At 40.2% G+C, this 14272-nt stretch overlaps 1 protein-coding gene across 1 annotated transcript; it reads right to left on the bottom strand.

Annotated features, from left to right (window-relative positions):
• Nucleotides 1-13477: 13477 nt before the first annotated feature.
• LOC149167966 (uncharacterized) lies at nt 13478-13885 on the bottom strand. The gene has a single exon (XM_089430648.1). The coding sequence runs from the start codon at nt 13883-13885 to the stop codon at nt 13478-13480; it is 408 nt and encodes a 135-aa protein (XP_089286774.1).
• Nucleotides 13886-14272: the final 387 nt, after the last annotated feature.

Below are 14272 nucleotides of genomic sequence, written 5' to 3'. Positions count from 1 at the left end.
GCCAACAACCAAGTCTGGAGTTATCTGGAAGGCTGGCTGTTGGAACAAATTCGCCCAAACTGGATCAGCGCGGGTGCATAACTGGTCTGGCGCGCTGACGTCGCAAGGCAATAACGATCAAGCTGTTGTCAGCGCGGGTTAATACAAACAGAGGCTGCGCTGGTCATGAAATTCGATCAGCGCAGAAAAGTCGCGTGCTTCCGCGCTGGCAGCGCACGCGGTCTGTTATGAAGCGCCAGTCAGCGCGGGTATTTTAGAAACAGACGCGTTGATGAGGAAAACTTTAGAAAAGTGGGTTTTTGGCCATTTCAGAAGGCATGAACTTGATTATTGTGAACTCCTGACACAGTAGGGTGACTGACAGGGAGACAGTGACAAATTACTGTGTAACAGGTAGCATGAGACAAGTGTTTAGCATTGGGCAGGTGTTTCCTCTTGGATCGATACCCTTGCTACAGGGGCCCACATTATTTAGTAGCAAGTGGATCAGTGTCAGATCACGCAGTCAGTTCTTGAGGGAAAATTGCAATACTAGTTGTAGTCAAATGTTGAGGGCCGCAAAGCAGTTGCAATTGCAGCGCCAAATTTATTAGTGGATAATGCAAAGACTAGTAGTAGTCAGATTCTCAGGAGACAATTGTAGTTCATAGGATACAACTAATTCATGGACTTGTTCTCAGTTGCATTAGTTGCAACAACATTAGTAACATGAGATTAGTTGCATCACAAAGTAGAGTTGGTAGCAGTATAGGTGGTACAATGCAGTGCCAACAAAACGTAGATGCGAGGTGGTTCAACTCAGAGTAGCAGATGAATCAAATTTGTGTAGTGGTTCGGTGGAGAGTGGCATATTGTCACAATTGTTAGACATCAGCAGTGTGTATGGGAGGATGTTATGAGATCATTTAGAACACCTTCCTCACTAAGAGGGAGTGTTAGTTTTTAATGGTTGATTAGCATTAGACATGTGTTCAAGGCTTAAAAACACTATAACTCCATAAAAAAAATAAAAAATATAATAATAAAAAATTAAAAAATAAATAAATAAATTAAAAATAAAAATAAATAAATAAATAAATAAAACACATTAAGTTAATTAGTCAATAATTAAATATTTTCTAAGTATAACTTAGGAAAAGTGATTACTTAATAGGAATTAATTGAGAAAGGTGAGCTTCCTCTAGAAAATTGGATTGACTTAGGGATGATCTTAGCCATTGATGAGGATTTACTCATGGCCATTGGTGAGCCATCGAGAGATTATAAGAGGAGGTCGATGGGGTTGGAGCAACACACTTGAGAGATCATTCTCCTTGGCAGATCAAGCTATCCAACAACATCCGCTGAGTAGGGAAGAGGAGTTAGAGCTAGAGATAATGATTCACGAGGAGATTGTAGTTCTAATGAGGCAGTAGCAAGTGACAAAAGTATTCCACAGTGAAGTTGTGCAGGGACTACATAGTAGCTTCATTGAGCAATTCGATTTAGCTAATAGGGAGTTGGATTCAACTTCTAGAGGTCAGGAAAATTTTCCATAGGTTTGGAGATTCACTTCCAACAATAAAGATAGGTAGGACAGATTGATTAGAGGCTGAATTGTGCCATACGTATGCAGGACAAGGTAGGGACTACGCAAGGGTTTGAACGATCAAAATTTTTGACATAGCCAGTGTTAGGATTGCTTGTGGAGAGAGAATTTTATCTATAACATTTTTTGTCAAATATTTGTTGTTTGGATAGCCAGTTGGGCATCCATAGATTGTACCTATATTTTCACTATTGCATAATAATAAAACCCTCATCTGCTGGACCATTTTTCCCGCTTTGGGTTTTTTCTGGGGACAATTGTCCAAAAATAATTGTTAAATTTTTATGTGTGTGTGCATATATATTTCTTAGTTCCTGTTATTTTCCACAACGTTTTTGTTTGTGAAGAATTATAGTGTGATTTGCTTATTGTTTGTCGTAGCAAATAAACTGCATAATTAATTAGTTAGAAGAATAAATTTCTAGTTGCTGCAATTTAAGGAAAATCTCACAACTACCACCCCATGTCTAGGAACAAGTGTAAAACTCACATCGCATCTAATAGATAAGAAGACACATGGAATTGGTGTTTCTCCCCTGATACTTCTTCCTATGCCCTTTTTATATTTTCCTCTAAAGATGTTGATAATATGTCTCCCCAGTTGAACTTACTTCTTGTAACTACAACACAACGTATTAGAGGTACCTAGCCTTCATCAAAATTTTCGGCATTCAATTTTCCATATAGCCTGCATTATATAACTACCATTAGCTAATAGGGGGCCTTGATTAATTTGGTGGGGTATTCCCATGAGGGTATTTATTTGAAATTATTTCATCGAAGCCACCATCTTTTCATGAGCTCTCTAGGATTAAAGTTCAATGATTTTAACCAATATTCTTCCAAATGGATTTCCTCAGTCGGTATGTTTTAGTATGCATTAATGTTAAAGGGATGGAGGAAGACAAAGGTTTTCCTTTAGCATCTTTGATCATCAATTTTTTTACGTCTACATGTTTTAGGATCCATAAAATGGCCTCTGAGCATGGGAGCACAATCAGGTGGGCCACCATTTTATATAGCTATGCCCATTTGATAGTTTTGTGGACACCTAGGTTTTGATCATCTTGAGGCAAAGATGGAAATGCTTCTCATTGTAACATATGACACACATTGGTCCAACAATAGGATATGTATTTTTGAACAACACAATAATTTCAATGAAAATGGGACTTGGGTTGTTGGACACTACTTCCTCTTCTTCAAATATTTCAATGACAGGGGCTTTGCTTGCATTTTTGCAATATGTAACCATGATTTTACCTATAATTTACCCATGCTATAGCATAAACCTTTAGCATTGTTATAAAATTAAAACATGCATACTTTTTTTGTTCTCCATGTGTATCTTGTTTGCGATTTTATTTTCATGTTATTGGAGCTCTAGACATAGATAAAGATTGGACAGGGCTTTAAGAACTAGGTTTGAAAGAGCCTTATGAGATCTAGAAGTTGAGGACCAAAAGATTGAGTAAATGTAAAGTTATGGAAACATTAAAAACACAACAACACTTTTGGTAAAAAATCACGAGATGTTCAAGTAACTCAAATTTCTTTAGTTGGTAAAGCATGGAATACAAGGGAATGCGATATTGTTTATGGTTTTGTAAGCCATAGGATGATCTATATTGGATAATTATATTGTCCATAATCCATATCTATGCTTACAGGGTTGAACAATAAGAGAAATTAACTTAAAAGAGTGATTTTAACAATAGGACCCACTTTGGAGAATTGGGGTTATAAACCTTCTAGGGCTAGTTTGAGGCCCTAAATGATGTTTTTTGAGGGGTACACCATTTTTTATTAAATTCCACACCCCTAGTGCTATTATACATTAAAATACCTTTCTAACTATGCAAGAATCACGATAATTGGAGTTTAGACGCAAAAGTTATGCTTCCATAAAGTTGACCTATCATGTTTAACCACCATAATTAAAGAGGATGCAACATCATCCCTTGTTTCCCATGGAAAAGGGGCTAGAAATGTGGGCCCTATGAATAAAGCTACAAAAGGGTTGATTTATAACTCATATTTATGGTTGAAGGGGAATTTAACCCCAATTTAGCTATCAATCTGTGTTATAATGAGACCACTAGGAGGAAAAGTGGTTTGATTATGTTCTAGTGCATTTTGTTCCATATTAGAGTAGAGTAGTTAAGATTGGATAGAAAGAGGATATAATAGGGAGGGTTTATGTTTTGTAGCGTCCCATGGGCCATAGGTCTCACTTCTTTGTGTTTGCACCATTTCCATTTAGAGAAAGAGAAAGCGAACAACCTCACCTTTCAATTAGGTTTTTTATTGAAAGGGTTTCCTATGTCATATCTTGTTGTTATTATGGTTTATGAATGGTTGTTTATTTGTTCTCTATTTTTTTCATTTTATAGATTGCACGCATAAACAAAAAACAATAATTTAAAAAATCCATAAATCTAAAGAAAATTGACCTGCATAATATAGATTTTGGATTTCAAGATATTTTTATTAGATTTGTTGTGACGATATTTCTAGTGGAATATCTATGGCCATTTACAAATAATATTGGTATCCAGGTAGTTTTCTTTGGGTATATTGTCGGGAGTTGTAGGGGATCAATTCAGTTTAAGCATAAACCCATGAAACCCTAACCATGTTCGATGAATCTGTTAATGATTACCCTCAAGATTTGGTGGAGGAGAGGTTTGTGTCAAGGAAAATTTTAGGGGCTAAATTTTACAGATGGGCTAATTTTCCATGTTCTTTTCTAAAAAAAATATTTTCCAATTTCCATTTTTTATAAAAATGATTTGCCCAAAATTTATAAGATAAAATTATTTTAGCTTAAAAATCACCAAAATTAAATATATACTATATAAAATTAATAAATATTTCAATATTTTTACAAAAATATCACCAAACATTTTAAAGTTTACATATTAGGGACTAGTAAGATTCACCAAGGTTTCTACACTTTAAGATAAATTTTCATTCTTAAAATTTTCCCTGGTTTGCGTGATATTGTAGCGGCTACAACCACCCTCCAAAAATTTTCCTTAGTTTTGTTTTGGAGCCTCCCTACCAACCATCCTCAACAACATGTATTGCACTGTCCAAGTACAAATGCTTCAGTTGAGTTTGAGTGGTCTGTCAGCTTGTGTTGTTCAACTTGTTTGTGTCCCACCCCCAGGCTGACATTCCAGACTTAGTCAATTTTCTGGTTGAGATGCTCACCTAGGAAATTGCACAATCCATTTGGGCTGCTTGCTGGGGTCCAGAAATGTGCAACCTAGTCAGGAAACCTTCCCTCTGAAAACTATGCAATGCAACCCAACATTGGGCTTCAGCTCAAAAATTGCACAATTTTGACTGACAGCCAGGGCTTTAGTCCAGAAATTGTGCAATGCATGAGCTCATCCCAGAAACTGTGTAATTGTCATTCCCAAGCTTGTAGACTGTTGCATGTGCTCCCAGGTTGACCGGTCCCCTCCAGGACTGAGCAATCTTGATTTGCATGCATGGGATTCTTTTTCCAAAAAAATAAAAAAATAAAAAAGCATCCCTAGATTTTAGGGATCCATTTTAAGCAGCTAGAGGTTACATGCAAAAGTCGTTTTAGAAACCTCCTGCGAAGCGTCGCTTTTTCCTAGATATGTAGCATGCACGTCATAAGCCTCGATCTTATCAAAATTATCTATTCGATGCTTCAGAGCTCATTCCTCACATCGATCTTGGAGCTCTTACATCCCACATCGCATATAGGAGCATTCGGCACATTCAGGTCAGCTTTTTCTGGGTAAGTCTGCTTTTCATGTCTTTTGTTGCTTTCCTGTCACTTTTTGTATTTCGGCTTGTGTGAGTGTTTCCTGCTTGGTTTCAATGAACGCTTGTTGTCGTTTTAATGCATGTTAGCTTGTAGAAGCATTGTTTCAAGTTTTTCATTGCATCTCACTGTTGTCGCATGCATGACACTGTTTCTGCACTAACGGTCATCGTTGCGACAAATCGCTTCACACACATGCTTGTTTTCCCATTTTCTGAATCTTGCACTCATTGTTTTCATGCATGATCATTCACTCTTGTTTTCACTTAGCTTCGCATGCATTCAGACATTTTCATGTTTTCAGTCGCCCGTCAGTGGGTTTGGGCAGCCTTAGCCCGTACCTTGCCTTACCCGGCTGGCAATGCACATTTCTGATAGTGAAGGCTCAACCTTCCTCCCAGAAATTGTGCAAATATAGCCCAACATTGGCCTCCAGGCTTGCTCTACGCAATTCTGAGAGGCAATGCCTTGCTGGCCCCAGAAACTGCGCAAATGCAGTTGCTAGTTGCATTCCTTGTCTACTGAAATTGCGTATTGCATAGTTTCATTCCTCAAGAAGCCAAGATGGACTGTGCATGACATAGTTCCAATAGTCAGTCGGCCTCCTGACAACCCAGACTGTGCCTTGCACAGTTTTGGCAGTCAATCTCCTAGCCTCCCGTGAAAATTATGCAATATTCCCAGTCAGTCACTCAGGTATGTTGCATGTTTGTCCTCAAAGTTGTTTTCAACTGACAGATTGCTTGCTATGAGTGTTGCTATGTCTCCAAGTATCGTAGGTGTTCGTCAGTCTCTCAGTAGTACAGGTACAATGGCCTCCAAGAGAGCAAGGTCAAAGGACACCGTCGAGAGTGCCACTGGGGATGCAATTGAGCAAGTGTCTATGAGATACCCTATCTACAAAGTCACCAAGTTGTTCATAGACAAAGATATCAAGATGAAATGGCAGGACATCAATGATACATTCTTAGGCACATTTGAGGAAAATCTAGAATATTGCAAGGTCTATGTCAACATTCACAAGTCTGGCTTGTATCGGATCACATGAAAGTATCCTGCATGTCCATGAGTGAACGTGATCCACTGGATTGTCTCGCATACTGATCCCAAGAAAATGGTGTTGAGCAGTGCCAGTGGAACACAACTTGCTACCTTCAGGGTGAAGGACTTTCAGGAGATGTATCACTTACCACAGTTGGTGATCACAATGGAGAAACCCTTCAGCAAACCCAACAACAATGCAAACTCAAGAGATATCTTTAAGAGTTGGGTGTAAGAGCCAGCTAAATTCAGGACAACACCCAACCAGGTTTACAAGACGAAGATACTTTAGAAGGCATATCAATACTTGGTCATCTTTTCATGTCACTTATACAACCAAGATAGCACATAGACCTTCCCACAGAGTTGGGTGATTGCGTTGGACCAACTGGCCAGTGAAGGAAAACCTTGCAATTGGTTTGACATGTTAACTCTTAGGTTGAAGGAACAGGTGACAGAAGCCCAACATTCACCCAAGGGTCAGTGAATGAAGATATACATGTTCTCTTATATACTAGATGTAGTTTGTGTCCATCAGCAGTTTCGAGGCTTGGGTTGGGCATTGAAACCTTTGGAAACCTCTGTGCACACTTATTGCAGATTGTTCTCCGAATGCAGCTTCCATGGAGTTATCATACAATTTTCAGACCACTTTGTCACCCTGGTGTACAAAATGATATTTGAGCGGAATCCACCTTGCATGTCGTAGGCAGCAATGGAGGCATTGATCGACATAGCAGATTGGTATGCCTCACCCCTTGGCACCTTCATATGGATGTACAACGTGGAGAAGACTCTGCATGTTTTACCGAAGTTTTCCATGGACAAGCTCGTCATCACATCTCGACAGGGTTGTCAGGGAGACTGCACAGGAAGAAGAAGGCACCTTAGCCCGCTCTTCCTTTGCGGGTTGGGTTGTATGAGATACAAAATCTCAAGCATGTTGAGGCCAAGAAGAAGGAATTCAAAAAATTCAACTTTGGCACCAGAAGTTTCAATCCGTATGAACCACATTTCTTAGTGAAGGACCATTGTACAAGAGTGCAACATCCTTGGATCCATGGGGCGTGTCATTGGCCTGAGGAAGACCCATGGAGATATTGTTATCACTTCTCCATGCTCAATGAACAGGTCAGCATAGTTGTAGAGTGGTTAGCAAAGTAGAGGGAAGCAACTTCTCAAAGAGCAGCATCATCAGCAACAACAGAGGATAGCAGACTTCCGTGTGACAAAGGCAAGAGGAAGGTTGTTGACAATGAAGAGGTAAAGCAAAGATGCAAGTTCAAAGTAGATCCACTTATGTTGAAAGCAACTTTGGATATTGAGGCTAAGAGGCGAAAACGCGATAAGAGGATCGTGCAAAGGCTAAGAGAGAAACAGAGGACGGAGGAAACAAAAAAGGAGTTGCAAGAGTTGAAGCAGCAACTTAGGGAAGAACAGGAGCTGCACATATGAGTAAAGGAAGCACAACAGGAACAGGTATAGCAGGAAGCGCAACATGCACAAATTGATGAAAATGTGCCCATACAAGTTATAGACTCATCCAAGCAGCTGGCATAGAGCAGACATGGTGAGCAGTCGCAGGAGCAGGACTTAGCTCAAGATATTGAACAAATGATAGAACAGATGGACACGGATATGGTTCAGCCAGATTCAGATTAGGATATTGACATCATGCTTCAGAACCAAGAAATCACCCCACCGGCTTCACCAGATCTAGAATTAGAACAAGTCCCAAGCGATCAAGGAGACACAGACATCCTTGAAGACAATCCAGAGGCAGAGATGCACAATATATATTTCGATGAGTCACAACACAGAGTTGTGTAGTCACTCAGAATGCCCACTTCAGATGTCCATATACCTCATGTGCATTTTGAAGAACGAGTGATCGTATCCGATGTACGCGAGCATCTAGCAGCATTGTTCGATGCTACCAAAGCATATTCTAAAGCCACCGTCTTGAGTGTTCGATTCTTGATAGTGGAGAACAAGCGTATCACTAAGGAGTTACAAGTGGCCAAGCAGGGAGGAGAAAGGTTACAACATCTACCAAAGCAGAGTTGAGGAGAGCGATACTGGATGAAGTATCGTCTCTTGAGGTAGTCATGTGGACGTTGTATTCCAGATTCATCACCGTGCATAAGTCAGTTTTCCATCTCAATGGTTGGTAGCAGCACTGTGCTAGGAGAGCAAACATCTTATCAAATATGCACGTTGTTGTCGATTGCATGCAAACATGGACAATGAGGTATAAAGGAGCCCCATTGCATTTTCCAAAGATGATGAAACCAAAGGCAATAGAGTTGAAGGCACACATCTAAAGTCAGATCCAGAACTATGAGGAACTGCCGCAACTCATCACCAGTTTACAGGCTTCACATGCACAGGTGTTCAGGAGCATGGATGTCAGTGTGCCCATGCATGCGATCCCATCCATTGGCACACTCACCGAGGTGAAGTCAAAGAACCAATTTTGACTGGAGTTGAACATGTACTTTGATGAGTTGATGCGCGTAGCCACCAACGCAGACTTGGAGATCAGCACGGACACTATGCATCAGTATGTTGTTGGTCTGGCTACACTCAAGACTATAATGCGCATGTTATCAGACGAGTTGGACAAAGGTGCCAAATTAGTGTACCCGGATGCAATGGAGGCAAGAGTTCGCTTTCAGCAGGATGCCACCATTGAGCACACGACGACATAATGGACTACCAAGCTTGGCATCAGTCCTCCATCGTCGATCACCACGAGGATGTCGAAGAGTTTTTCTTCCCATAGTTGTTTGAGTCTTAGTGATATCCTGCATGACTTGCTGAAGCCTATTTGATCTCACATGCGTACATGTGTAGATTGTAATGAAACATATTGTAAAAGTGAAAGACCAAGTGTCGATAGTAGAATGTAACAATCATGTAGTAGTTGAAGAGTCATGAGGGGAGGTAAAGAGTCACAAAGGGGAATGTCAAGGGTCACCCAACCCTTTGCTATTTATAGAGCCTCATAACTCCTTGTGCAGGTTCTTCGGGAGCCAAGCTTCCTATAGGTGTATCTTAGAGAAAGCTTGGAGTGTATTGTAACGAGCCTTGGCTTTTCCATAGTGCAAAGCTAGTATATCTCTTTGGAGGAGCACGTGACAGTGACTGTAACGTTCCGCTGTTGGGACTAGTGGTTGGTCATGGTTGTATGTATGATTGGATCTTTCACTTTCTTAATATAACAGAGCAGCGCATTTCATGCATATGTTGTTATTATAGTTCAACTGTCTTGGTTACTCTAATGATATATGTAGTTGTTATTTACGCATGTATGTATGGACTTTTCTGTATATGTTTGTATGAATCTTATCGAAATGTGTTGTTGGTATAACCATCACTTTGGATTGTCAGCTAACCTGCTTTCCAGATTGTGATGTATTGTTGCTCGTGTGTTCCCTTTCAAGCTGCATGCTACCAGAGGTTTCTAAGGGGCACACTCATACCCCCATTTCGTGTGTTAGTGCCTCTCATGCACCTTCCTTGACTTGCTGCCAATTTCACACCCTTGCTACCAACAAGGATGTCTTACTCACCTTTGTGCGCAACTACGGTCAAGGCGATACCGTACTACCTACTGCTAGGACTCCTACACCAAATGGCCTGAGGTCTAGTTGGGACTTCTTACCGAGGAGATCCCCTGACATGTTGGCAGGTCCAACACCGTCAACACGTGGCTAGTAGTGCAAATCATAGATATAAACCATAATGTGAGCCTCCTCATGGCAGTCCTAACCAATAAGCTCATGTTGTTTAGAGAAGATGGAAGTTGTTATGCAAAGTTAAAAACAAAGGGGAAAAAAGGGGATTAGAAATAACCAAAGAAGGAGTCCAAAAACCTGAAAATGACAAACCTAGTTCAAAAAGTGTGAACTAGTCACTGTCCTTTTTTAAGATGGAAGCAACAATCAACACCAATCCATATCAAGGTGAGACTAACACTTTGACATTAAATCATTGGTTGCAGTAATTACAAGTTCATTTTAGTGTTCACCACATGCAGGAGGAACAAAAAAATTATTTCACTCGTTTGAAACTAGAAGGCCATGCCCTGACCTGGTGGTAAAGACACATGGAAACCTTGAGGATGGAGGGGATCCTCCATTGACTAAGTGGGAAGATTATAAAACTATCATTAATTCCTAATTCTACCCTATCAAGTAGGTATAGGACTAATGGATCCAATGGCATTACTTTAGGAAGAGACAAGGGCATAGGGTACAATAGTACACCATATAATTATGGAAGATGACAACAATTCTAGTTATCTCTCCCAAGAATTCAAATGTACTCATCAAGTATCTAGGGGGTCTACACAACCATTTGTTAATTATTATTTTTAAGTACAATAGATGCAAGTACTTTATTTTTTAACTAATGATAATGACTTCTAATGGTATTTATGATGTTTAGCACAACAGAGAGATCATGAAGTAATTATACCTCAGAAATTAAACCAAATAAATAATAGAGCAATATTGATCACAATAAATAATGAGACAGGATATAGGAGACACCAAAATTTAGGCCAACAGCTAGGGAAAAAACCACAAGGGGAAAACCAACAAATTTCCTTTTGAGAACCAATGCAACAAGAGATAAATCAAAGTCAAAGTTATGGACAAACTAACTAGCAAGAACATCCACCAAGTGACCAATCTCAAATATAACATAGAGAACTTAGCTCCTTTTGAACATAGATAACACAAGGAATGCAACTAAATAACACAGAGATAAATCATAGATAACTTATCCTTTTCACACAGAAATACCTCAGGGATCTTAGCCCTATACACATAATTTTCCTCAGGGATCTCAACCCTAAACCACATGGATTAGCCCCAGGGAACTCGGTTCTATTTCCTCAGGGATCTCAACCCTAGACTACAAAGATTAGCCTCAGGGAACTCAACCCTAAATCATAGAGATTAACCTCATGGAACTAGACCCTATGCACAAAAACAACTCAGGGATTTCGACCCTTAAACACAGAGAAGACTACCACAAAGTTCATATTTATGCTACTGAATTTATGCCTCAAACTTGTGTACCAAACCACAGAAATGGTTGTACAGGATTCAACCTTCCTTTTGTTGCTAGAGCGAGCAAGTATTCCTCTATTGTTTTTTTTCCTTATGCTCATTGTATCCTTCGCATGAAAAAGATAAGTGTGTGTGATCAAATCGCCTTTGGAGGAGAGTGAGCATGCCTATTTATAGTTGTTTGTCCATGTGAAGGGACAAGACTCTTGGGTTGACTGACTTGTTCCGAAGATAGCTAACTTGGTCATTGTGGAGGCAAAAATACAAATTTAAACATTTATTTCCCACTCTTGAAGAGCATACAAATAAATAATTTCCTTTTTCTTGCAAGCATGAATAACATTCTTCTTTTAATTTTTCTTTAGAAATATACTTTACATTTCATATTTTACATGTACAAATGAACATTATGAAGACTGACCATTGGTACAAATTTCAACACTCCCTCTTAACTAGGGAGGTATTCATAATGACTATCTAGATGTTCTTGGTATACATGATCTCTCTAAGGAAAGGTATAGTTCATTGATAGTATCATCATCAATATTATAATCACCAACATCAATCATATTTCCATAACCTAGTCAGTACCCTTGACATATGGCACATATGTTGTAATATTCCAAAGTAGAAATTTACAAAGATAACAAAGACATGCAATAATTACCACACAAAAATTTACTCAGTAAACAAACATGTAAACAAAAATTTTGCACTGGAACACCAAATTGGCCAGTTTTCATTAGTTATAATTGTTGGAGTACAATATAAGATGGAAGGAGTGCACCTGGGGTTGCACAAGGCAAGCTACAAGCCTCAGGTGGATGATAAAATAGTGCCCAACTAATGTAATCTTTGTTGCCTCCAAAATATTGCATTGTTCCCTCAAAACTGCTATGCTACCTGACTTCCGCTCTGATTTACCCCATCAAAAAAACCCAAAAATTTATGCAACTTTTGGGATGTACTCCTCTCTAAAAATCCAGAAAAACCCAGAAAGGGTTTTGCTTGGTTTTGCCTTGCCAATTTAGACCCCTTGGGGATTGGCCCTCCTCCAAAACTGGTACTGCCTGCAACTGAAATTGTTGTAACTTGCTGCCACAAGGCTAGAAACCTCCCCAAATCAAGCTCCCAATAATCTCTCTGCAACCCATCTCCCAAATCCTCTAGCTAAACCTCCAACCAAGAGTCCCCCTCTAATGGCTGCGCAGTCCTGAGTGAGGATGACATAATCGCTCCAATCTGCAGTTCGAAATGGGTGTATGACTGAATATACTGCTGCAAATTCTCCTCCACAAGATGACAATTAGATGTGGGCAATGTAAGCCTTCCTAGGGTGGCACTCGAAGTCCACCGAAGAGAGGGATGAGATTCACTCCTTGGGAAGCTCTTATGCTGAACAACACTTTGTAGCTTAGCTAAACAACCAAAGCAACAATGAACTTCTCAAATGATCAAAAGACCCCAAATGATTCTAACTTCCTCCTATTTATGCTTGCTCCCTTGTGCCCCACATGGGTCCCATCAAATATTTCAATTGCCACTTATGAAATTCAAATTGCCTTCATGGGGTGCGTATTTTTGGGTGGGTGAGTGTCCCCACAATCCACTAAAAGCACATCGACCCCATTTCTCCTAATTTCTCCCACTTATTTTCCTAAATCCAAAAATATCAAAATTGTCAAAATTGATTTTCTCCTCACCTTGGGAAAATTATTAGGAAGGACAGTCCTCCTCTCTCGGATGTTGCTTGTCCCTAAGCAATTGCAAAACTGGATGATGTAAGATTTGTTCACTTTCCCACATGGCATCCTCTTCTGGAAAATCCTTCCATTTGACCAGGTACTCTCGGATCACCCTGTTCCTGAACTTCTTCTCCTGTTTCTCCAATATGATCTCTGGTATCAAAACCAAGTGCCCCTCATCATCCAAGGGAGGCAACCCAACCACTATTGTGATATGTTATCTGAATGCCTTTCTCAGGTATGAAATGTGGAACATGTTGTGAATCCGGCTCTCCTTAGGTAGCTCTAATTCGTAGGCCACCTCTCCCACCTTCCGGACCACCTTATATGGCCCATAAAACCGTCGGCGAAGCTTCTCCACCCCTTTCTGCTTGAGCGTAGATTTCATGTATGGATGCAGGCGTAAGAAGACCATGTCCCCTACCTCAAAGTGTCTCTCCACCCTGTGTTTATCAGCATAGACCTTTTGTTGATTTCGATCCACCTGCAAGTTGTTCTTGAGAGCTCGGAGAATCTCCTGGCTCTCTTGAACCCAATCCTTTTCTCTTGGGGCCTTGCTACCTCCAAACACCATGTCAGGAAAAGAAAGTGCATCATGCCCATAAAGTGCTCGGAAAGGGGTCATACCGATGGACATGTGATAAGTAGTGTTGTATTAGAACTCCCCAAGGTGTAGGCACTTGACCCATGCTCTCTGTTGTCCAGTCACGTAGTTGCGCAGGTACCCTTACAACCACTTGTTCACGATCTCTGTCTGCCCGTCGGTTTGAGGATGATAGTTATGTACCCACTAACCAGAACAAATCCTACCAAAAATCCCCCATAAACTTGTGGTCCCTGTCACTCACAATGATCTTGGGGAGACCATGCAATAGGAAAACCTCCAGAAAGAACAACTCGGCCACCTGGGAGGCTGAAGATCTTGTTGGAATAACAAAGAAGTGGGCGAACTTGGCCAATCTATTGACCACCGCATAGATGCAGTCCTGCCCCTGTGTTGTTGGAAGTCCCA

This window comes from Pinus tabuliformis, chromosome 5_1 (assembly GCF_031772625.1).
Source record: "Pinus tabuliformis cultivar Carrire ecotype Pingquan chromosome 5_1, CPIR1, whole genome shotgun sequence".
In the NCBI taxonomy this organism is placed as follows: Eukaryota; Viridiplantae; Streptophyta; class Pinopsida; order Pinales; family Pinaceae; genus Pinus; species Pinus tabuliformis.
The sequence above is the reverse complement of the archived record's forward strand: the minus strand, read 5'-3'. Positions and strand labels throughout refer to the sequence as shown.